General features: G+C 58.2%; 1 protein-coding gene across 1 annotated transcript; it reads left to right on the top strand.

Moving 5' to 3' along the window:
* Nucleotides 1-803: 803 nt before the first annotated feature.
* Nucleotides 804-24,655, top strand: PLOD1 (procollagen-lysine,2-oxoglutarate 5-dioxygenase 1). Its single transcript, XM_037045208.1, has 19 exons — nucleotides 804-969; nucleotides 6,043-6,134; nucleotides 7,108-7,238; nucleotides 7,657-7,823; nucleotides 8,933-9,045; nucleotides 10,388-10,451; nucleotides 11,978-12,075; nucleotides 12,853-12,954; nucleotides 13,558-13,689; nucleotides 15,445-15,566; nucleotides 16,689-16,793; nucleotides 17,172-17,297; nucleotides 17,537-17,678; nucleotides 18,510-18,623; nucleotides 19,277-19,342; nucleotides 19,809-19,913; nucleotides 21,025-21,171; nucleotides 22,208-22,333; nucleotides 23,780-24,655. The coding sequence occupies exons 1-19, from the start codon at nucleotides 894-896 to the stop codon at nucleotides 23,933-23,935; spliced, it is 2,184 nt and encodes a 727-aa protein (XP_036901103.1). The 5' UTR covers nucleotides 804-893; the 3' UTR covers nucleotides 23,936-24,655.

Below are 24,655 nucleotides of genomic sequence, written 5' to 3'. Positions count from 1 at the left end.
CATCTGCTCCAGGAGCCCTCGTTCTGGAGACCCTGAGTGGTTTGCCGGGCTTTGAGAAGACCCCATCTGTGAAGGGGGCCTAAACAATTCCTTCCCCCCTCCCTTCCTCCCAACCATTGATTCATCAGCGCTGCCTCCCAGGGACAAAAAAGGCACATTGAGTGATTCCTTTTTTGCGGGGTGGCGATAAGCTTTCTCCAGGGTTCCAGCTGCCAGCAGAATCTCAGCAGGACTGTGGATGCCTCTGAACACATTCCCCGCCGTCGCGCCCCCCCCCCCCCCCCCCCCCCCANAACTCATTCCCCGCCGTCCCGCCCCCCCCCCCCCGCCCCCCGCCACCAACTCGGGCTTCTCGCCCACGGGTTTACCGGAGGACTAAAGAAATCCTAAGAGCTGAATCTTACTGATGGCTTATCACCGTGCTGCTTGCTCTAAGTGCGCTACAGGTAACACTCCTTAACCCGTGCAAGACCCAATGAACAGATGCCACTGTAATCCCCACTTCAGGCGACGAAACTGGGGCTCACAGTCATTGATACCATCAAGCCTTGGCGCAGAATCTGGGGTACAGAAATCGTTGCCTCGCCCCGCTCTGCCCTCCTTTTCCCGGTGTCGTGAAGCCCCCTTGGGAAGGGAGCGAGGAGGTCAGGTCGGCGGCAGGACCCGGGAGCCGCGGGAACGCGCCGGAGGAACTGCTTCAACTAAGAGGCCTCTGTTCTGGCAAGTCTGCAGGAAAACCCTTCCCCTGGGGCGGGCGGCAGGGAGGGGTGCGGGGCGGCGCGACACCGCCCCCGGGGCGGGCCCAGTGCGTGGCAGCGGGGCCGCCGGCCTCGTCGCGAAGTTTCCATCCTGCCAGTGCTGCGGGGCCGGCCGGACGTCCCCAGACCCTGGCGATGAGGCCCCTGCTGTTCCTAGTCCCTCTGGGCTGGTTGCTTCTGGCCAAAGCGAAGGAGGACGCCAAGCCGGAGGGTGAGAACGCGGCCCGGGGGACGGGCGGTTGAATCGGGCTGGGAGGGCTGATTTCAGGGTTGCCTCGGTAAGGACCGGTCTCTACAGGAGGCCTGGGCTCCTGAGGGTGTCTGGGTTCCGGCCACTTGTCTACTGATTTGCTGATGACTTGGACAAATCACTTCCCCTCTATGGATTGTGGTTCCCACATCTGGAAGGAAAGAGACAGCCTGTCTGTTCAGCACCCAGAGGGACAAATAATAGCACTCACAATAATGACGGTGGCTACCACTTGGGCAGCATTTACGGGCCAGGCATCAGTTAAGCCTGACGGCAGCCCTCAGGTGTCTGCCCTCCTGTGATCCCCATTTTCCCAATGGGCAAACTGAGGCTCCACAGTGGATTCACTTGCCCGTGGTCACACAGCTTTCGGGCCTTGGAACCAGGGTTTAGCACCCAGGTGCTCCTGGTTCCAGAGACCACCTCCAGCCAACAGACCATGGGGATGGGAGGCCCGGATTGCCGTGGGGGTGTGGAAAGGGTGGTTCCCACTGCAGAGCTGTTTGCCCTTAAAGGCATTTTCTGGCCCAGAGCCGCCAGCTTTCCTGGCTGGTGTGGCTCAGTGGGTTGAGCACCAGGCTACGAATCAAAGGTCACCAGTTCAATTCTTGGTCAGAGCACATGCTGGGGTTGCACGGGCTAGGTTCCCGGTTGGGAGCCTGCAAGAGGCAGCCATTCAATGTTTCTCTCACACTTTGATGTTTCTGTCTTGCTCTCTCCCTCTCTCTCTAAAATTAAATAAAAAGCCCTGGCTGGTGTAGCTCAGTGGATTGAGCACGGACCTGCGAACCAGACGATCGCGGTTCGATTCCCAGTCAGGGCACATACCTGGGTTGCAGGCCAGTTCCCAGCAGGAGATGCACGAGAAGCAACCATACATTGATATTTCTCTTCCTCTCTCCTTCCCTTCCCCTCTAACGATAAATAAATAAATATTTAAAAAAAATAAAATCTTTAAAAGTAAATAAAATATGTTTCAAAATCCAACGAGGGAGGTGCTGAGCACAGAACTGGGCTGGTAGCATGTGCAAAGGGCCTGTGGCCTGGGCCCTCTCACTGGCTGGGAGCCAGGAACCCTGTAATAGCCTTTATTTTCCCTGGCCTCTGCTGTTTACCAGACCTCCCCCCACCCTGTACCATCCCATGACAGAAACTCTAGCCCCCCACAACAAAGCCCAGAGGCGAGTCAGGGAGAGGACCAAACCAGTGTGACAAGGCTTCTGGTGCCCTGACCCCCAGCAGGTGATGGAAGGGGCAAAGTAGAGACAGGCAGCCCATACAGAGTGTTCAGGATTCAGGGTGTCACTGAGATCATTGAGGTAGGGCACCTAGTAGCTCGTAAGCATTCATTGATGAAGAATGCCTGCACAGCTCCCCCAGACCCAGCTGAGGTGAGCCCCTCAGCCTGCTGGCCACAAGGACAGAGTGGGACAGCAGTATTTCCTGCAGGCGTTGTCCAAGCTGCCCACCGACTGGTGTCAGGCAGGGGCACCCCAGCGGTGCCAGTGACTCCAGCTTCTCCCTGGTGTGGCTGGGCTGGGACACCCAGTCCAGCGCAGATGGCTGTGCCCGGGTGGCTGCAGAGGAGGGTTCCCCTGGGGCAGGTGCGGGGACCCAGCTGGATGTCCCTCTGGGGTGGGGCAGGGCATTTGCCATGCAGTGCTGGGGGGAGATATTGTTGTGCCCCCCTCATCCAAACGTGGATTCAGTACACGGAGAGAAGGAAGGGCAGTTGTCACTCTTAGGGGGCTCCCAGTCTGAGGGCGACACAGAGCTTCTCACGCCAGTGGGTGCCCACGTGATCAGGGAGACACAACGCTTTGTTTCCAGAGAGCCCTGTGCCTGAGGGAGGAGATGCTGCCCTGTTCGGGGGAACCCCAAGACCAGTGTGGGAGACAGAAAAGGCCTTCCACACAGTAAAGTTAGGGGCAGGGAGCATCCAGACACCCAGTGGCCCCTTTTCCCTTCAGCAGAGGCTCCTAGCTCCCTCCCAGGGCTCACGACGTTCCCTGCAGGCCTTCGTGTGGAAAGGGAAGGACCAGAGCCCAGAGCTGCTGAGATCCGAGGCTCCAGGGATGTCAACTGGGCTTGGGTGAGGGCTCTGGGTTATGCTGTTACCCTGCAGGAGACGGGACTGTCCCTGGAGTCAGGCAGGCCCAGCTGGACGTGGATGAGCCGGGAGGGGAGAGTCTGAGACCCAAGGCTGCTAAGCCCGGAGAGGCAAGGCTGGCTCCGGAGCACAGGGGTCCCTGTGGCCGCCCATTCTGCCTGACCCAGTTTACGGCTTCCGGTCAAGGCCCCGTGAGCTTGGAGGCTGGGGGAGGAGCTTCATTCATCCCCAGTCTCTCCAGAGAGCAGACTGGGTGTGTCATGTCTTGAGAGCCAAGGCCACATGCCTACCATCCAGGCCTGGTCTGGGCTGGCACCATTTGGGACACAGGGATGTCAGCTGGAGCGCGGTGAACCCAGCTTGAGTTCTCAGCCTTCTCAACCCCGCAGCTCAGCCTCTCCGTGTCATTCTCTCTCCCAGGAGGGGCTCCTCCCCACCCCTGACCCCAGGGTGGTCCCTGCCCTCACGCAGCCCCCTCTTGGAGGGGGGCCTCCTGTGACAAGAATTCATAGTAGAGCGCCTCTGTCAGGCGCTGTGACAAGTACTTTATGGACATTAGCTCGTCATCCCTTACAGGAGCCTCTGGAGGAAGGCCCGTGACTGTAGTTATTGCCCTTGTCCCCCAGGGGAGGGGACAGGTGCAGAGAAGCTTTTATTTGGCCAGCAATCAGTCTGTCGCTGCTCCTGTCTGCTGTCCTGCTTATTTCTGCTCTCCCTGGATTAGGATGGTTCATCGGGGAAACCACAGTTGGACTTTGGGCAGGGCGTAGGTCAGGGGGTTTGAGGCCCTGGGGGTCAGGCCTCTCGTGGGCCCTGGTCCTAGCTCCCCTCCCGTGGTAAGGCCTTTTTCAACCCTCGGCAGGCTGGATCAGGGGTGGCCCACAGGGAGTCTCTGTGGAGGGCTGGCTCTGAGCGCCAGGGCCCCGCCCACCTGCGTTCCCTCTGGGCTTCTCCTCGTAAAGGTGGGGGCGGGGTTAGTAAGTGTAAGGGAGTTGGGAGAGCAGACAGTGTTCAGCAGTAGAGGTTAGCCGTCCTGGCTCTTGTTATCTGGAAGCAGAAACCTGAAAGAGCCTGAGGACACGCCGCCCCATGCCCCCTTCCCTCTGCCTGGCCTCAGGAGAGCCCCTGACCTAACAGAAGATCCAGAACCTCACACAGACACACAGGCTGGCTTTTTCCATCCATGAAATGTGACACTCTTCCTGTCCCCGGTAGTCCCTGTCGACAAGAGGGCCTCAGACAAGAGGGCTTCAGAGCTGGCGGCTCCGGCTCTTGTCACCTGGGTGGGGACAGGGAGCACTTAACCAACCTGGCCAGAGTTAGGGGGAGCCTTTCCCCAAGGGTGAGAAGCGCCCCTCTTTTCTGGACCCCAGGGTCAGGTGGCGAGGCCTCCCCTCTCCACACCTGCCCAGTAAATCCGGCCCCCTCCTTCCCTGGGGTCCCTGGGCCCGCCCCCAGTGGATTCCTGCCAATCCCTGCTGGGCCGCTTGGTGCCCACCCCCTGCTCTCAGGCCCGCAGCCTGTCCCTCCTCCTGTCAGACCCCTTTGTTCTTTTAGCTGTGGCTCCTCCTGACTTCCTAGGGTGGGAGTGGGGTGTTGCTCAACCTGCCTGTGCTGTCCCAGCCACACCACCTGGTGGGGCTGTTCACCCGGAAAGGCGTTCCGTCCTGGGCCCCAGGCTCCCCCAGTGCAACGGGGATGAGTGCTGCAAAGTGGGGTCCTGCCTCTGAGGGCAGGAGAGAGGCCAGGAAAAGTCTGAGAAGGCTTCACAGAGGTGGTGGCAGAGAAGAGATATCGCTGTCACTGTTCCTGGGACCTGGAGGAAGGTTAGAGAAAGGGCAGACAGAGAGAGCCCTGGCTGGACTTCTGGCTGGAGGAGGACCCACTCATTGCGGAGAATGAGTCTATCATGGTGCAGATCAGTAAGGGCCTTGAATGCCAGAGCGAGGCATTTGCTTCTGATTAATCATTACCAATAATAGCTCTTAGCCTGTGCCAGCATCCCAACAAGGATTTTACAGGCCTGATCTCATGGAAATAGTCCAGCAGCCCTTGCAGTGGGGAGGGAGTACTGTTATTACCTCTGTTTTACAAGGGAGAAACTGAAGCTAGAGAGGTCGGGGACTTGCCGGAGATCACAGAGCTGGTGAGGATCCCAGCTAGGATTCTGGGATCCTAGCTACAGAGCCTTTGCTACTCAGAGTGCGGCCCCAGCGTGTGGTCTGGGAGGGGCTTCCCCGGAGATGCCTGAAATGCTTTCTGGGAGTTGCATCCTGTAGGTTCCTTTGTAGAGGTGAAGCTGCACCACAAAGCCCGGGAGAGGTCCCTTGTTAAAAGGGTAATACAGCTACTCTGGTCCTCGGTCAGGATTTCAGGTTGGTTTCCACTCTGGGCCTGTCTCTCCTTGGTTCTCACAGTGTTGGGCCCTTCCCAGGCTGAGTGAGGCTCAGCAAGAAAGTCTGTTGGGACTGATTAGCAGTGTCTGCCCTGGGTGCAGCGATGGATGGCGATGGCTGTCTCTGGGCTAATGTCTCACGTGGGCCAGAGGGGTCCTCCTGGCACTCAGCATTCAGGGTGAATCCTTCCCTCCGCCCCTGTGCCTGGCTAAGAGCCCCTAGTGCCAGAGAGACCCAGTCCCACATTGCAAGATGAGGGTGCCTCTGCTCTGGACGCTTTCTGTCCCATTAGTCAGTCACCAGGTCAGTGGAGCCCTGCAGGAGAATCTGGAGACCGAGGCGACATCCCAGCTCCATCACTAACCAACCGAGTGATCTTAGCCACCTCCCTTCCTACCTGCACCCTGAGCTGTTGTCTTAGTGGACACGGAGGCATGTTCTGCGGGATTTGACAAGAGCCGTGACCCGCTCCTGCTTACCTGTCCTCCTCTTCCATTTCCGTCCACCACGCTTTTTTTCTGTCCCTAGACAATCTCTTAGTCCTCACGGTGGCCACAAAGGAGACAGAGGGGTTCCGACGCTTCAAGCGGTCAGCCCAGTTCTTCAACTACAAGATCCAGGTAAGGGGCTATCCAGGGGAGGCAGAGACAACTGAATGGTGGAGAGAGAGCCCAAGAGCTGGGTGTCCACCCTCCCCCAACTGACTTGGGGCCAGAGGGGAAGCTTTGGGAAGCTTGAGAGGTAGAGATGAGCTAGGCAAAGCAAGCGGGGGAAGAACACAAGCTGAGTCCAGGAGGGGCTGGAGATGGAGAGCGTGGGGAGGCGAGACTGGAGAGGTGCGTGGTAGTGCGCAGCATTAGTGCTCACAGGCTCACCTGGCGGGGAGTGGTTAGCTGAGAGGGCATCGGCATTCCGGCAACTCCCCCCAGGTGAGCTGGGGATGACCCCAGTGTGGAGACCTCACCTGTACAAACACCGCTCTGGAGAAACACAGGCTAATTAATGCCCAGCCCATCGGTGCCATGGGTGTGTATCCTCTGTGTGTGGCCCGTGGTGCTAAGCCCACAGGGAGACGTTCCTCCATTTAGCTGTGTGCTGAGTGCCTCCTTATGTCGGGTACCGGGAATGATGGATAAGACAAACTGCATCACTTCCTACGCAACTCGCAATCCAGGGGCAGGCATTAAGCCAGAAAGGAAGTGTGTTAGCTCACATGAATGAGATTTGAAGCAGGGGGTTGCTTCAGGCATAGCTGGATCCAGGGGTTCATGCGTGGTGAAGTCATAGTCTCTTTGTCTCTAGGCCGTGTTTGTTTTCATTTACAGACATGCACCCTCTAAGTATGGGCAAGATGACCACCAGCTACATACTTATTCCCTAGCTTTTCTGCTTTTCAGCAGAAAAAATAGACTTTCCTTAATTTTAACAGAATAGTCCCAGGGAAGACTCTGATAGGCTCTGCTCTTAATTGTAACAGAATAGTCCCAGGAATATGTCATGCTCAAACCATGGCTATGGGGGTGGGGAGTGATGGGTCACTCAGATTGGCCAGGCAGAGTCACATGACCACCTTTAAGGAGCCAATCTCTGCAGGCACTGGGCCTGGGGGAAGACTGGCCTGGAGAGGAGACATCTGCCGGTGGAGGGCTGAAGGTTCGGCTGCTTAAGAAAGCTCTGGAGAAGCATGCAGACAAGGAGAACCTGGTCATTCTCTTCACAGACAGGTCAGTGTCTGGGGGCTTCCTGCGCAGGGCCCTTCAGCAGAGAGATAGAAGAATATTTTAAATTGAGGTCCTCCCAGGACATCTAGGGTGAGGGGGCTTCACTCTAGCTAAGGTTGTCTACAGCTGTAGGGGTCCGTGCACCCCAGGAAAGACCCTCTGGTGTAGCTTATTCCTACCTTTGGTGAAAAGGTGGGTGGGGGACCTGTCCACGTGTGAGAAGCCATGCTCTGAGTGTGAGAAGGGCACAGGTTGTGGGGACCATTTCTCTGTCCGGAGTCGGGGTGGAAACATGGAGGGCAATGTCAGGGACAGCAGAGCAGGTTCATTTCCCAGACTGTGGGAGGCGGGGGCTTGCGGATGCCTCTCTCCAGGTCTGCTGGGCCACTCAGCACACCCCGACTTCTGGCTCTGGCTGCAGCTATGACGTGGTGTTTGCATCGGGGCCCCGGGAGCTCCTGAAGAAGTTCCGGCAGGCCAGGAGCCAGGTGGTCTTCTCCGCCCAGGAGCTCATCTACCCAGACCGCAGGCTGGAGGCCAAGTACCCTGTGGTGTCCGATGATGGCAAGAGGTTCCTGGGCTCTGGAGGTGAGGAGCATGGCGGGGCTGGGCGGGCTCCGGAGGGCTCCGCCCACGGCCTTCGTGAGGCTCCTTCCTTGCTTGCTTGCTGTCCACGGGGACATCTCTCAGGTCCTAAACGCAAGATGACCTGGGCAGAATTTCTGATTCTTTAACCCTTAAACTTGCGCCTCTCCCCACCCCCTGTGGTCCTGCACAAGGCGAAACCTGGGAGTCACCCCGATTCCTCCCTGCCCCCCGCCAGCTCGGTCCTTTGCTGCATCCTAACACTCATGCCTCAGAAGATCTCTTGAATCTGCCTTGTGAGGCCCACGCCCACCGCTACTGCCTGACGGGGCTCCTGGCCATCAGTAGTGGTCCCCAGACCGCTCCGCCAGCCCCCCTCACCCCCTTCCAGTCCATTTCCCACCCAGCAGGCAGAGGCAAATCCATGCTCATTACTCAATGGCTTCCCTCGGCACAGAGAGTAAAATCTGTATTTTATTCTGGATTTCTCTGTCTAGCCATGGAAAGGGGACCCACCGTTGGCAGCCCCTTTTCTCCACTAGCCAAGAGAGTTGGCACTGTCCAAATGGCCTGGCCCTGGTCCTGGGGCACTGGTGTCCCCGGGCGCAGGGCCCTCCCTGGCTGCCCACCTTCTCCCATTTCTCTCATCTGTCTGCCCCACAGCCAGGGACCTGGGTGGGTTTTTCCCTCTAAGCCAACCATGTGCTGTGTGACCTTGGCCCAGCCTCTCTGCCCTTCTCTGGGCCAAGTTTCCCAGATAACTGTAGAAAAAAGGCTCCAGCCTGCGCCCACCAGCTCTGCTCTCTGGGAGCTCCTGGTCTCATCCGTTCTTTCACCACCTGTGTGGTGCCCAGCACCTGAGCTGGTGCAGTTTAGTGGGCACCAGAGATCTTTCTGTCTCTCTGGGCTCAGGGGGAACTTGTCACCAAATGACACTAACTGGCAGGCTGTTTCCAACCTAGGGACATCACCTCTCCTCAATCAAGGAGGACTTATAGAGGAGGCAGAGCTTGTGGGTGAAGGAGTAGATGGAGGAGAGGGGACGCTGGGAAGAGGCCCCCAGCTCAGAGGCTGGAAGTGTCTATTTCTGTGTGTCCCCATGCAACCCCCAGGCTTCATCGGTTACGCCCCCAACCTCAGCAAGCTGGTGGCCGAGTGGGAGGGCCAGGACAGTGACAGTGACCAGCTCTTTTACACCAAGATCTTCTTGGACCCGGAGAAGAGGGTAAGAGTCCGTGGGTGGGGCTGGGGAATCCTGGGTCCCAAGGGCCAGTCGGTACTAGGAGTAGCCCCTCCAGGGCCTGAACCCCTGGGTTGGCCTTGACCTCCCCAGTTACCTATTCGTTGACTCACTGATTTATCCAGCAGGGACACCAACAGGTACAGGATAGGGATGTGGCAGTGAATAAGATAGTCAGGGTCTCTGTCCTCATGGACCCTCAAGGAGGGAGACAGGAATTGGACAACCTCATGTCAGGTGGTAGCAATGGTGATGGAAGGAATGACAGACTGAGCCACCCTCCCCCACTCTGCCTGGGTGGTTCCTGGGGGGGAGGGCTGGTGAGAGCTTGGCAGGCCTGTCTGGAGGCTGGGGTCACCAAGGGGAGTGGAGGGAGCAGAACCAGGCCAGTGCAGCCCCAGACCCAGCCAGTATCCTCCGGGGAGACAGGAAACTCTTCAGGGTCAGGATTCCTGGATTCTCCCTTGCTTACCCCGCCAAGTCCCCATCCATGCTGTGCTGTGTGACCTAGGGTAAGTCACTTTCCTTCTCTGGGCCTCAGTTTTTATCATCTACAAAATGACAAATTGAAGCAGCTGGGCCTGTGCAGTGGAAACTATGGATTTGGTCTCTGTGTTAACGCAGTCCCTCCTCCTCCTTTGCCTCCAGTGACATCACTGCAGAAGCGCAGGGACTAAACAGTACAAGTGGTGCCGCTCTGCAGGGCGTGAGGGCGGAGCCTGGAGTGCCCCTTGCTCTGCCTGGTTGAGTGGAGCGGGCAGCACTGTGCCCGTGAACAGGGACTTCAGGGCCAGGCTACCTGGGTTCAAATGCCAACTCAGCTACTTCCTAGCTGTGTGATCTTGGGCAAGTTACCCAGCCTCTCTGTGCTTTGTTTTAGAAATCTGCACAATGCAGTGTGGATGGAATTTTCTCCTGGGGGGCGGTGCGGACTAAATTAATTAACGCATAGTGGTTGGCACACAGCATGACATTTTCTCCTAGGGAGGGTGTGCGGATTAAATTAACGTATAACAACACCTAGAATAGTGATGGGCACGCAGTGCGGTGCCGATCGAGTGTGTGTTGTTATTGCGGTGATGGTTGCAGTGGGACCAGCTGTTTCCTTGTATTCCTTCCTGTTCTGAGATCCCCTGCTTCTCTGGCAATGGACTCACTAGGCCACTAGATCCCAGGGGCTTGGCCACTGGCTGGACTTCCCAGGGCTTCCAGCCAGCCTGATGTGACCGGGCAAAGCAGATGTGGGGAGAGGAGGGGGCAGAGTGGGGAGAGCAGACTGCTCCCTGTGGCCCGTCCCTGCTGCAGCCTGCTGCCTTCTTTCCTGCAGGAGCGGATCAATATCACCCTGGACCACCGCTGCCGCATCTTCCAGAACCTGGACGGAGCCTTGGGTGAGCCGCCCCCGCAGCAGGGGATGGAGAGAGGGCTGGTGAGAAGGAGCTGAGGATTCTAGGCAGGGAGGGCCTGAGCCCCAGGGGGAGAAAATGCTGGTTCCTCTCTGTCTGTTGTGTTGGGGGGTCACCTGCCACCCGCCCGGTCCCCAGGCCCCCCAGAGACCACCTGGGTGTCCTGGGGCAGAACTGTTTGTCTCTGTGGGTGGAGAAAGTGGAGTCATGAGATCAGCTCACAGAGCCCTCCCAACACCTGGGCAGCAGGGCGGCCTCTCGATGTACAAGCGGGCACTGGCCCCGCCCCAGCCCTGGTCCTTACAGGTGAGCCTGCTTTTCCCCTTCCCTCCTCCCAGCCGAAGGCTTCCAGGGTAGCAGCGGGGAGTTGGGAAGTGGAGGCTAGTTGGTCCTTGAAACCCACGCACGCCCTCAGACTGAGCCCAAGTCCGTGGTTGGTCATGATGTTGCTTTGCCACTAGCTTGCTGGTGACTTCAGGCAAGACACATGCACATACGCCTCGGGCCTCAGTTCTCCCATCGTTAGTAAAGAGCAGTTGGGCCAGATCACTGGTTGGGGTTTTCTCTGTGGAATACATGGATCCCTCTGAGAATCCGAGGAAGGCTGTGGCTCCTCTCTCAGGAGAGTGTGGGAACATCGCACCCTTCGGCTAAGGTTTCTGGGAGTTCGTGAACCCAAGTTAAGAAACTGGATCTAGCCCTGGCTGGTGTGGCTCAGGGAACTGAGCCCCCGCCCCCAGCAACCAAAGGGTTGCCGGTTTGATTCCCAGTCAGGGCACGTGCCTGGATTGCAGGCCAGGTCCCCAGTGAGGGGCACGCAAGAGGCAACCGCACATTGATGTTTCTCTCCCTCTCTTTCTCCCTCCCTTCCCCTCTCTGTAAAAAGAAATAAATAAAATCTTAAAAAAAAAAAAAGAAGCTGGATCCAAATCACCCTTGGGTGGGCCAGGAGCCTGCCCAGAGGGGCTCCCCTCACGTGGTCACCGGACACAAAGCCCTCCCTCTCCGCTCAGGCCCTGGAAAAGGCTGAGCTGTGTTTTATACTTGTTGAACGGTTTGGCTTCCGGTCTTAGTGCAGACCAACAGGTTCCTAGCATGGGGCTTAGGGGCTCTCTCTGCCAGGACAGGATCTGTCCCCTGTCCCTCCCAGGCCCTCCTGTGCGGCTGGCATATACGCAGTGCTGCTCTGCAGGCCTGTCAGAGTGTCACCACCCAGACCCTGGCGGTGGGGCTCCTCCAGGCTGGGTCTGGAGCTGGGGTAAGGGTCGCTGTGGAGTCTGTGCTCACCCTGTGCCAGGCGTAGTGCTAGGCGGTGGCCTGATGGACGTGGAGCCCTCCCACTGTTACCCCCATTTCACAGATGAGGACACTGAGGTTGGAAGAGGGGAAGTGACCAGCCCAAGGCACACCCTGCTCACTGGGCGAGAGCTGGGATTCAAGCCCAGCCTGCGAGCCCCAGAGCTTGGCTCCCAGGTCTGACCCTGTACCGCCCTGTGATTTCTCGCCCCCAGATGAGGTCGTGCTAAAGTTTGAAATGGGCCACGTTCGAGCTCGGAACCTGGTCTATGACACCCTCCCGGTCCTGATTCATGGCAATGGGCCCACCAAGGTAGGGAGGGGCCCCAGCCCTGGGGAGAGTGGGAGGGGGCCAGCTTCTCCTTGGGGCCAAGGCCACCCACCTAGTCCCGGAGAGCTTGTTGGCACTGACCTTGAATCCGAGTTCGCTCTGGAGCCTTCTTTCCCCCAGTGGTGGTCAGTAATGCCCTGTCCATCTGCTGGACCACAGGACAGGAAGGGGGCCACTGTCCCCACCCAGCCTAGGCTCGGCTGCCCCAGGTCATCCTCACTCTGTCATTTAGTGAATGTTTGCCCCAGGGCATGAGGCCTCCTGCATCATTAACAGGACAGACCGGTCCTCAAGCTCCTGGAGCTACAGACCGGCCCCTGGGGAACTGGTCCCTGGGGGACCGGCCCCTGCTTCCCACCACATTCCTCTGAGTGAGGTCCTCAACCACCAAAATCAGAACCACATGGAAGGGAGAGGCAGGGGAGTGTGATAAAAAGGCCGATTCCCTGACCCCGCCTGAAGCTGCTCAGTGGGAATCTCAGAGGAGCGGGGCCTGGGAGTCTGCATTGTACCAGCTGTCAGCTGGTCCAGAGGTGAAAGAGCACCAGCGGCAAGCCTGCTCTCTGTCCCTCAGCCCTGGTGACCTCTGGGGTAATGAACATCCTCTCCAAGGCCCGCCCAAAGTAGAGTCACAGTCCTGCCCCCTCAGGGGCGACAGGTGGCCTGGGGTGCAGGCCCGTCAAGGGCCCAGGGACGGTGTCCCAGTGGGTGCGGGTGGGCGGGATGGCTTGGCTCCTCTCAGCCCCATCGTCCCCACAGCTGCAGCTGAACTACCTGGGCAACTACATCCCGCGCTTCTGGACCTTCGAAACGGGCTGCATCGTGTGTGACGAGGGCCTGCGGAGCCTCAAGGGCATTGGGGTACGGCTGTCAGAGGTTGGGGGCGGGCGATGGGCGATTCTGGAAGAGACTGTTGTCCTTGATGGAAAGTAAAGGAATTACCTCCCTGTCTGGGGTTCCATCCTCTGCCTCCCCCAGACACCTCCTCCTGGAAGTCTTCTCAGACTACACTTCGCTCCAGCTAACTACACTTTGCTACTACTCAAACTACACTTCGCTTCCAGTTTTTTGTTCATCCTGAACAGCCAGGCACAAAAAACTAGAACTCAAGCATCCAGGGGGCTGTCCTGCAACCCCCCCCCCCCATCCCATGAAGTTATTCCTAATTAGTGGCCCACTTCAAACCTCATGCTGGCAGGGCTCTCCCAGCAGCTTGCCATCAACATCCTCGCTCCAAGTCAGGGCTCACGCTGCTCCGGGTCCCCAGCAGGGACATCCTCCTGCCTCCCTGCCGGCCCCTGCCTCTGCCCACCTGCACGCCCTGCTCAGAGCTCCCTGGCCCAGGCCCCTCTCCTGCTAGGTCCCCATGCCTGTGGCCCTGGGTCCCACGGGCCACCCTAGGAGCTCAGTGGCGGCACAGTGGGTGGACGTTGCTGGACTCTGTGCTGCCACCTTCCCGTGCAGGATGAAGCTCTGCCCGTAGTCCTGGTCGGCGTGTTCATCGAACAGCCCACGCCGTTCCTGTCCCTGTTCTTCCAGCGGCTCCTGCGCCTCCACTATCCCCGGAGGCGGATGCGGCTTTTCATTCACAACCACGTGAGTAGCAGGTGCTTGGTGGGGTTGCTGTGTGTCTTGGGACCACAAGGTGGCCTGAGACCTCTGAGGAACTGACTGCAGCAGGCTTATCCAAGCCAAGTGGAAGTGGGCAAAGGGCTGTATCCCTGAATTACTGGGTTGGCTCTGGAGTCAGGCTGGTCCACTTCGAATCCCAACACCATTGCTTATAGTGGCTGTGTGACCTTGGTCTGTTATTCAACCTCTCTGTGCCTTAGCTTTCTCGTCTATTAGATAGGGATAATAATTGTGGTGACCACACGGAATTCCTGCAGGGGTTAACTGAGTTGACATGTGAAGCACTTGGCGCATCGGCAGCACGTAGTAGGTGCACGTAGCTGTTGTCATTACCACCGCTTCCCTCCCGGTCCCAGTCAGTCCTTCCTAATTTGCTCTGATGACAGTCAAGTTGGTTTTCATTCCTTGAGCATCTTCTGGGGGATCGGGAGGGCCCGGAGGCCTGCTGCATTGTGCGGAGCAGGCGTGGAATCCGAATTCCCGGTCCCCCCGCTTTCCTGCCCATCCTTCCTCACCAGACAAAGTCCCACCTCTCAGCCTTCGCTTCCCCCAGTGTCCCTAACTGGGAGCCCCAATACGCTCTTCAAGTCCTGCCTGTTCTCAAGGCTCCTTGTCTTCCTTAAAGTCTTCTCAGCTGCCCCATCTAGGGTCACCACACCGTTCTGAGACCTCTCGGCCCTGACAGCCTGCAACCCCACCCTCAGGGACCCGGGGCCCCACGCTGGGCTCAGCTCTCTGCCTGTGTCCCGGACATCGATCCAGCTGTGCCACATGCAGGTGAAGGATGCAGGCGCTGCCCTTGGGAGGCTCCCAGCTTCTCTGGAGACACTGAGCAGCACACCCATAACTTGTGGCTTTGGGTGGAAAAAGAGAAGTGTCACAGGCAGTATTGGAGGACCTACTATGTGCTCTGTCTGGCTTGTCGACTTCTGACAAGGACCCTGTGAGGAAGGCACGATCGCCCTTCCCCTTTTTTAGAAAAATAATTTTATTGATTTATTTTTAGGGGAAGGGAGGGAGATGGAGATGGAGAGAAACATCAATTGGTTGGTTGCCTCTCGCGTGCAACCTGACCAGGGACCAAACTTGCAACCCAGGCATGTGCTCTGACAGGGAATCGAACCAACGAGATTTTGCTTTGTGGGACAACACCCAACTAACTGAGCCACACTGGTCAGAGCTCGCCGTCCCTTTTTACGAAAGAGGAAACTTAAGCCAAGACAGGTGAAGTGACTTGTCCGAGGCCACACAGCTATTGTAGCAGGGCCGGGCTTCATTCTAAATCCTGGGTTTGGTTCTGAAGATCCTGCTCTCTCTGCTTACCATGGGAGGGGCCCCAGATCTGGGCTTCGTTTTTCAAAGCAGGGTCCGAACGTCACTTGGAGTGTTTTGTAACAAAGCAGATCCCTGGGCCCCACCCCAGGCCGGCAGAATCAGTGACTCAGGAAGTGGGGCCTGTGGGTTGGGGGTGCCCTCCTGGTGACAGAGGCTCGTGAGAGGACTGTGGGCCTGGCCTGGTCAGGGAAGGATGGTCAGAGGATGGCCAGGGAGGGGCACTCCAGGAAGGAGGGCTGGCACGGGCAGAGGGGTGGAGTTCAGGGAAGCAGGTGGCCAGGGATCTGCCGGGCACGAAGCGGACCAGCCTGCAGTAGCAGAAGGTGCTGCGGTCCCCAGATGGGACCTGGGTCCTCATCGTCACTCCCCGTCCCCCCGCCCCAGGAGCAACACCACAAGACTCAGGTGGAGCAGTTCCTGGCGGAGCACAGCGCCGAGTACCAGTCCGTGAAACTGGTAGGCCCTGAGGTGCGGGTGGCAAACGCGGACGCCAGGAACATGGGCGCGTGAGTTGGGGGCCCGGGGCGCCGTGGTTACCTCTGCTGTCGGGGGATGGGGTCAGAGCGCCAGACTGGGACACAGGAGTTCAGGGGACCGTGCAGTCTGCCCCTCTCTGGGTTTCAGTGTTGCCATCTGTCGGATGGGAAATAGTCTCCCCCCTGAGCAGTGCCCCTAGAGTTTGGGAGGAAAATCAGAGAGAGAGAGAGAGGACTACAAGGCCGGAAGTCGGTAGATGCTGACAGCTAGAGAAACAGTCTCTCATTTTTTCCCTTTATTTTTTAATTTAAAATCTTTATTGCATTTTCCCCATTACCATTTAGCCCCCTTGTACCCCTCCTCCCTTTATCATTAAAACAAACAAACAAACAAACAAACAAGTAGTTTGTGTTGACTATGGAAGGATTAGGCCGTCCAGATCTGAGGCCAACAGACTTTCCATAAATGACTAGATAGGGAATCTGTGTGAACGGGCTTCGCAAGCCTGGCCACAGCAGCCTCTCAGCTCTGCTGGTCGGGTGTCAGCGAGCGGGGCTGGGCCTCCAACCACGTTTTATTTATGGACACTGAAGTTTGACTTCATATGATTTCCATGCGACTTATTTTGATTCTTTTCCCCAACCAGTTCCAAATGTAAAAAACACTCTTAGCTCCTGAGCCACCCGAAACCAGGCAGGGGGCTGGCTTTGGACCACAGACCGTGGATTCCTGAGCCCTGGAGCAGATGAAAAAAAAGAACAGAGGATTTTAAGACTTTGGTACAAGTTACCAAACTGCGCTCCAGGAAGCAGAGCCAGTGTGCCCCTGGCCCTGGGCAGTGTAGGGTCCTGTCTATGGGCCATGCTGCCCCCAGTCCCGAGTTCTCAGGGCGCTTGATACCAGTTGTTAAACTCTGGGCCTTCATCTTGAGAGTTTGGAATCCGCATCAGGGTTTGGGTCTTGTAATTGGGAGGGGCTTTCGAGGCAGCTGGTCCCAACCTACACCAGGGCCAGCCTGACCTCTCTAAAGGCCCTTGGCTGGTACCTGATGACCACATGTGGGCGGGGGTGGACAGTGCAGTTCCACGATCCTGGGTGGGAGGCCGGCCCTGGAGCCCCAACCCACTGACCCGGAGTCCTCCTGCCCACAGGGACTTATGCCGACAGGACCGTGGCTGCACCTACTACTTCAGCGTGGATGCCGCCGTGGCCTTGACCGAGCCCAAAATCCTGCGACTGCTGATTGAGCAGAACAAGTGAGGCTGTGGGTGGGCTGCAGCAGGCGGGCAGGTGGGCCCTCAGAGCAGGAATCCTGGCCCAGCTCGTGATAGGCCTGGGCCTAGGCTGGGTGCCCTCCCCTGCCTTTCTCCTCCTCCCCTGCCTTGGCCTCACCTACTGCCCTGGGCTTGCTGCAGCCTGGCAACCTCATCTTGGTCCAGGATGTTCCCCCTCCCTGCAACAAGCCCTAAGCCACCCTCTCCCACCCTCTGCTCCCGTGGGAGGGGGCAGGTGCAGACAGGCCAACCCCACTCCAGGCCCCAGGGAGGGGCTGGCTGGTTGAAACGCCCTCCCCACCCTTCTGTCCCAAATTCCCAGTGGGCAGAGGGACCCCTCTGAGATGCTCCCTTTCTTAGGAATGTCATTGCCCCCTTGATGACCCGCCATGGGAGGCTATGGTCGAACTTCTGGGGGGCACTGAGTGCAGACGGCTACTATGCGCGCTCGGAGGACTATGTGGACATTGTTCAGGGGCGGCGCGTGTGAGTACCTGTGGGACTGGGGCGGGGCACCCTCATCTGTTTTCCTCCTGGCCTTGCAGCACCACCATCCTCTTGTATATCTCAAATTCCCACTGAACCTGAAGCAGGGAAGACTGCAGTCAGACACAGAGAGGGACTTCCTGACAATTCTCCTGGGCCCTTCTCTTGGTCCCTGACCCTTAGTCTATGGCCCTCACCACCAGCCTACGGCCCCTTCCATCTTTTTCTCTCTCCCTCAGCGGCATCTGGAACGTGCCCTACATCTCAAACATCTACCTGATCAAGGGCAGTGCCCTGCGGGCCGAGCTGCAGCAGACAGACCTGTTCCACCACAGCAAGCTGGACCCTGACATGGCCTTCTGTGCCAACATCCGGCAGCAGGTCAGCCTTGGGTGGGCCGTTGGAGGAGGCCCTGTGGACAGGGAGGTGGGCCACCTTGTCACTGTAGGCCCTGGAGCTCCTGAGGCTCCAGCAGGGCCACTCGCAGGTGGGGGCACCTGGGGCACTGACACGTGGGCTGTCCTCGGGGTCCGTGGGGGTCGTTTGGGCAGCCCCGGTTTCATACCACCTATTTTACGTACATTTTCGGCAACGCCTAAAGAAAACAAAACTTTCCACCTAAACGTGCTCCAAGTAACATGCCCAAGAGACACCCTCACCCTATCCTTGTGTCTCACCTGATATTTTTTTTGTGGCTATTAAAAATTTTTTTAATTGATTTTAGAGAGGGGTGAAAGGAGAAGAAGGGAGAAAGAGAGAAAGAGAGAGATCAGTTATTTGTTTCACTTCTTGATGCGTTCATTGGTTGATTTTTGTATGTGCCCTGACTGGGGATCGAACCCACAACCTTATTGTGTCAAGATGGTGCTCTAACCAATTGAGTCACCCAGCCAGGGCTGTGGCTATTTTTTTTTAAATGTGACAGCATGTTGATGTTTACCCCTGTGCCCCAGACTTCAGGATCGGAACTCTACCCTTTTCTTGTGCACCTTCATTCTCATTCCCACTCTGTCCTCCAGGAAGCCTTCCCTGATCGCATCCCCAGGGTCAGGTCTGGGCCGGGCACTGGGGACATGGGGCGACCCTTACTCTTGTACTGGACTCCAGATCTTACGAACTCGAAGCTGGTGGGCGGAAGGAGCTGCTGGCAGGCCCACCCTAGGGAGCGCAGGGGAGGGTCGGGTCTCTTTCATCCCCACCTCCTCTCCCCAGGATGTGTTCATGTTCCTAAGCAACCGGCACACCTTTGGCCACCTGCTGTCCTTGGACAACTACCAGACCACTCACCTCCACAATGACCTCTGGGAGGTGTTCAACAACCCTGAGGTGAGGCCCTGGGTGGGTGGCGAGGGGCGGGAGCAGAAGGGACCCCCGGGGGTGTAGCCTGAGTCACTCCTTCTCAGAGCCTGACCACACTGGTACCCTGTAGGCCACTTGCCTCCCTCGACCAGACTAGGGTGGGGAGAGAAGAGAAGTTTGGGAGGCAGCGCCATCTAGTGGACAAGGGATGAGGAGTCCGAGGCCCATCAGCTGTGATTTAGTTGAGCCTCTCAGCCTTTGGGGCCTCAGTAATCTGAGCTCTAAAATGGGTGTATTGTCCCTCCCAGCCTTGCCCCTGAGGGTGTTGTGATGCTCAAAGGAGGAGAAAGTTGTGACAGTGTTCCTGGACATTGTGAGCTCATGGCTGACATGGGCACATGCCTCCACCTTCACAGAGACCTGCACACACATGCACATGTGTCATACACACGCAAACGCCGGCTGGTGTGGGCACACCTTTGCTCTCAGACAACACACACACACACACCCAGTGGGCACAGGCGCAGCACAGCTCCTGCAGGCACGCACATGTTCTCTTCCAACATGTGCGGCCTGGGGGGAGGAACGCCCTCATGGAGCATCCCATGGGGCTGGGTGAGGGTGAGTCTGCTGGCCCAGGCCAGGCCCCGGGACACCAGCCCACTGCCCCCTCCCCACAGGACTGGAAGGAGAAGTACATCCACGAGAACTACACCAAGGTGCTGGCAGGGAAGCTGGTAGAGATGGTGAGGACTGGGCGGCACCCCGGAAGAAAGCTACGGGATTTATACCTGTGGGGGGCAGGGGGGCGGAGGACAGGGGAACGAACTAGCCGCGCTGTGGGAGGAGGGAGGCATATTTCAGTGCTCTGGCAGTGCCCGGGCGAGGGAATGGGCAGCGGGGGCGGGGGCCCTTCCTCCCGCTGACACTTGCCAGCTGGGGACCCGGGCAGAAAGGGGAAGGATAACATCCCCAGATGTGGTCTCAACTGTGGACCACAGCCAGTGGGCCAGGAGTGGGAAGGGGGTGTTCCTCTACTTCCCCCAAGCTGGCAGGCCTTTGCTGTCTCGGTGCCCACTCACTGGCAGCTCTGGCCCTGGCACTGGTAGCTCTGTGACCTTGGCCAGCTCTGTGCTGCAGAGGGCCATGGGATCGGGGGAGGCCGGGGCGGTGACACCTGGACCCCTGTGACGGAGCCTCCACCCTCCCCAGCCATGCCCGGACGTCTACTGGTTCCCCATCTTCACGGAGGCAGCCTGTGACGAGCTAGTGGAGGAGATGGAGCATTATGGCCAGTGGTCTCTAGGGGACAACAAGGTGGGGCTCCCAGGCGCAGGGGGGAAGGAGGCACCCTTCCATCCGTGCCTACCCTCTGGACTCTTCTCCTGGCACGCTAGCCAACCTCTCTGGGACTCTGTTGATGGGGGTGCTGGTGGGGGTGCCTGCAGGCACTTAGGAGTAGGGGCCTTGAGAGAAATGTTGGGGTGCTGGTCCCCAGCTGCCAGGGCCACTGGGTGTCTTGAGTTGCCTTAATCTTAAGGTGCTAGGCTTCCAGTTCCTGGTTTGTTATTAGAGAGAGCGAGTCCCCCGCCAGATTGGGTGTGGGATGGGGGAGGAATGAGCAGGGGTGGACCAGGAGGCATTAGGAAGTGACTTATCAGACAGCAGAAGCAAGTGGCATTCTGCTGAAGGAGGGACCCCAGACCTGTTCTCGTCTTGGGCAGTTCGGTAACCCTGGGCCAGCGTGTCTCCGAGACTGGCCAGCCTTGACCCGGCAGCTGACTGATCTGTGGCTCTGGTTACCTTCCTCATCCATGTGCTGTAGAGGCTGTGCTAACCTCCAGAACCCAGTAATGGGCACAGCCCATACCTTCCAGGGTCTGGTTAATCCCTGTGCCCCAGCGACCAGGCCGGCCTGGGACCTGTGGCCCTCTCTGTATTAGTTTTCCATGCTGTGTAACAAATCACCACCAAGTCTTAACAGCCTAGAACAACACCCATGTATTTTGCCTGGTTTCTGTGGGGCAGGAGTCTGGGTGTGGGTTAGCTGGGTCCCGTGCCCAGGGTCTCACAGGGCTGCCGTTGAGGTATTGGCCGGGGCTGGTGCTCATCTGTTACTCTGGTCCTGGGCCAAGGCCCCGTGGCAGAATTCACCCCTTGCAGCGGCAGCACTCATGCTGACTGGCTTCTTCCCGGCTGGCAGGAAGCTTCTCTGCCTTCAAGATCCTCCTGGGATAGGATCCCCTTGGATTAAACCCAAGTCAACTTACTAGTGACCTTAATCACACCTGCAAAACCCCTTCTCTTTTGTCCTGTAACCTGACCTTATCCCATCAGATTCAAGGTCAAAGGGATGGAATTAGGCAGGCTTTGGGAGTCAGGGGCCATCTTAGAATTCTGCTGACCACCCTCCCTCGGTTGCTTCCAGGACAGCCGCATCCAGGGTGGCTACGAAAACGTGCCCACCATCGACATCCACATGAACCAGATCAACTTTGAGCGGGAGTGGCACAAGTTCCTGGTGGAATACATCGCGCCCGTGACGGAGAAGCTCTACCCCGGCTACTACACCAGGGTGGGCAGGCCTGGGGGCGGCCAGGACCAGGGCAGGGGGCACAGGTGTCTGGGGACGGGGTGGGGGGAGAGAAGCATTCCCTGCTTGGGCAGAGGCCTCCATATTTGGTCTCCAGGCTGGCAGGTGCGAAGTCTCCTCCCATCAGGTGTTGGGACCAGGGGGGGTGGGGCCACTCTGCCTGGAGCCTGCGACATCACCAGTGGCCATCTGAGTCCTTCCTCTGTGTCCTTCACCCCTGCCTCGGTGACTCCTATGCCAGCTCACCAGATGGACAAGCCCCCAGTTAGCCGGCCAGCACGCCCTTTCCTTTCTTCCGCAGCTGGCCTTTGGCTCCCTCCCCGGTGGGCTGCTTTGGCTTTTGCACTCAGTGACCTCCCTCTTCCTGTGATTTTCTCCAAACACCTGCATTGGGCATGCCTGCGCCCTGCCTGAAGGGCCCACCAGCCTAGATTCATTCATTTCACCCTTTCTTCCTGCTTCTTCCCTCTGCCTTCCTCCCTTCCTTCTCTCTTCTTCCTCTCTCCCTTCTGTCCTTTCTTTCCTCCCCACATTGCTTATTGTACCTTTTCCATTACCATTTACCCCCTTTATACCATCTTTTACCTCCCCCCATCCCACCCGCACAGTCACCCCCCTGGTGCCCTGTCCATGAGTCCTTTTCGCTTGTCCCTCCACCCCCAACCTACCCCACCCCCAGAGCTGTCAGCCTGCTCTCTGTGAGTCTGTCCCCACTTTCCTTGTTAGCTTAGTTCGTCCATGAGATTCCGCATATGAGGGAAACCCTATGGCACTTGTCTTTCTCTGACTGGCTTATTTCACTTGGCATAATGCTCTCTAGGCCCACTCCCGCCACACCCCGACATTTTTATTGAGGATCTTTTCTGTGCCAGGCACTGGAGAACCCAGCATTAGACAGACCTGCCCTTAGGGGGCTGACCTTCCCGAGGAGTGGACAAGGGACCCTTCCTCACACCCCCACCTTTCCTGGCCTTCGCTGCCTCTAACGCCGGTCCCCTGTGTCACTTCCCTGGTGCAGGCCCAGTTCGACCTGGCCTTTGTTGTCCGCTACAAGCCCGATGAGCAGCCCTCGCTGGTGCCACACCACGATGCATCCACCTTCACCATCAACATCGCCCTGAACAGGGTCGGGGTGGATTATGAGGTGAGCGGGGGCCCCCCTGGCCCGGGGAGCAGGAGGAGGGAGGGCTGGCTGGTGAGCAGCTGACAGGGGGGTTGGAATCAGGCACAGGATAGGCCAGCACTGGGGAGCTAGGGAACCAGAGAAGAGGGGCGCTGGGGCCGTGGGGGAGGCTTCCTGTGAAGGGGCAGCGCTCTGAGCACAGTTTAGCAGGAGGGAGAGGGCTGCGGACACCATAGAGCAAGGGCCCAGGAGGCCTGGAGCCTGTGGCCTGCACCTGGTGCTGCCTCCCCTCGCTCTGGGGCCTCAGGCAATCTCTTGGCGTCTCAGCTGCCTCATACCTTAGGCGGGAAAACTTAGAGTACCCCCCACAGAGCCGTGAGGTCCACAGTGGGCTCATCCGGGTAGGTGCTCGAGTGCCCCCGCAGCGAGTGCTCACGGAAGGGTAGCCGTCAGCAGCAGGGTGTTGGGGTCCGCGGCGTCCTTGGAAGGGGGCTGCTTTGTGCATGACTAAACCCGGGGTTCCTCAGTGTGGGGTGCAGGCAGGGGCCTGGAGGGGAAATCTGGGGAAACCAGGACCACATGAGGGGGTGGTGGGAACCGTTCTGGGGGCCTCAGGGCCCCAAGGGAGGCCTCTAGGTGTGATCAGCTGTGGAGCCATGTCCATCCCCCCACCCATCCACCCACCCATCCATCCCTCTATCCACCCACCCACCCATCCATCCATCCATCCACCCATTCACTTTCTAAGCTACTCTTTTAAAGGAGTTTTTGGGGACTCAGTCCTGGATTAGTCACTGTGAAGGACACCCATTAAAATACCTATGTTTTTTGAGAGTTGACAATATACGAGGGCACATTGGGAATATCTGAAGACATTTTTGGTTGTCACAACTCTGAGGGTGCTGCTGGCATCTAGCGGGTCGAGGCCAGGACGCCCAGACAGCCCCCACGGGAAAGAACGGTCCGGCCCATAGGGGTGACCCTGTGTAACAAACAGTGTGAGGTACTGAGACCACTGAGCTACCGCTCACAGGTAGTCATGACCGGAGAGTTTGTGTTGTGTGCATTTTACCACAATTAAGAAAAAGGAATTATCTGGCTCAAAATGTGCCCAGAGCTGAGGCTGAGAAACCGGCCCTAGGCTCTTACTCTTATCACCTCACTGCATTCTCACCACCCGTGCAATTTAACGCCCATTTTCCAGAAGGGGAAACCGAGGCTCAGTTGGTCACAAGTTAGTAAAGGCAGGGCCGACATTCACCCTGACTTCTTGGCTCTTGGTCACTCTGAGTGACTTAGGCAGGTGATGGCTGTCACTCCACAAGGTGTCCCAGGCAGGCTGTGCGAAGAGCCACTTGGCTGTTGTGGGGCTCAGATGGAAGAATAGGGGGTGGCGGGGGAAGGGCCTAGCTTCCTGCCGGGGAGCTGACACTTCCTGTTGGGGAACTGACACTTCCTGTCTCCCAGGGCGGGGGCTGTCGGTTCCTGCGCTACAACTGCTCCATCCGGGCCCCACGGAAGGGCTGGGCCCTCATGCACCCCGGGAGACTCACGCACTACCACGAGGGGCTCCCCACCACCAAGGGCACCCGCTACATCTCTGTGTCCTTCGTCGACCCCTAATTGGCCAGGTCCAGCCACCTCGGGCCTTTTCCTCTCTGCCAACAACCACTGCCCAGCAGCCTCTGGGCCCTCGGGGTTCCAGGGAATCCCGTCCAGCCTCCAGGTTCTTGACCTCCTGTTGCTTCCGAAGCCATCGTCAGAGAGACTGGGCTGCAGGCCAGGGGCGAGGACGCCACCTTGGCAGGGGCTGGCCTGGTGCTCTGGACCCAGCCCCGGGAGAGGCTGCGGGTTCACTTTCCCTCTGTTGTGCCGGCTCACTTGTCTTCCTGAAAATCCTCTCCCACTTGTCTTCCTGAAATACCCGGTCCCCCGGCCTCTGGTTCTTCCATCCATGACACTTGAGCAGAACGGACTTTATGCAGCTGCCTGGAGAGACTAGGGGCCCGGAGCCACGCCCCAGAGCTTCTCCCAGGCCTCAGGATAGACACAGAGACCGGGGTCAGATTCAAGTCCCCATCCTCACCGTGGGATGGCCGAAGCCCCTCCTTTCCTGGCTCCCGTCATCAAGCAAAACATTGTCCCCTGGAGATGGTGACTCAGCCAGCCTCTGGAAGACAGGAGAGGCATGGATATCACAGCCCCATCCCCTACTGGATCCTTGCTGGGGGGAACGGGGGTGTATGTCCTCATACTGACTGTGTCACCCCGTCCCGGATGTCTCTGGAGAGCGGGACAGACAGAAACAGGAGAGTTTGTATTAAAAGTCATTCAAACCACGGA

The sequence above is a fragment of the Sturnira hondurensis genome, unplaced genomic scaffold (genome assembly GCF_014824575.4).
Source record: "Sturnira hondurensis isolate 20B ecotype Veracruz unplaced genomic scaffold, ASM1482457v3 Scaffold0004257, whole genome shotgun sequence".
Classification (NCBI taxonomy): domain Eukaryota; kingdom Metazoa; phylum Chordata; class Mammalia; order Chiroptera; family Phyllostomidae; genus Sturnira; species Sturnira hondurensis.
This window is presented reverse-complemented; position numbering and strand designations above follow the sequence as displayed.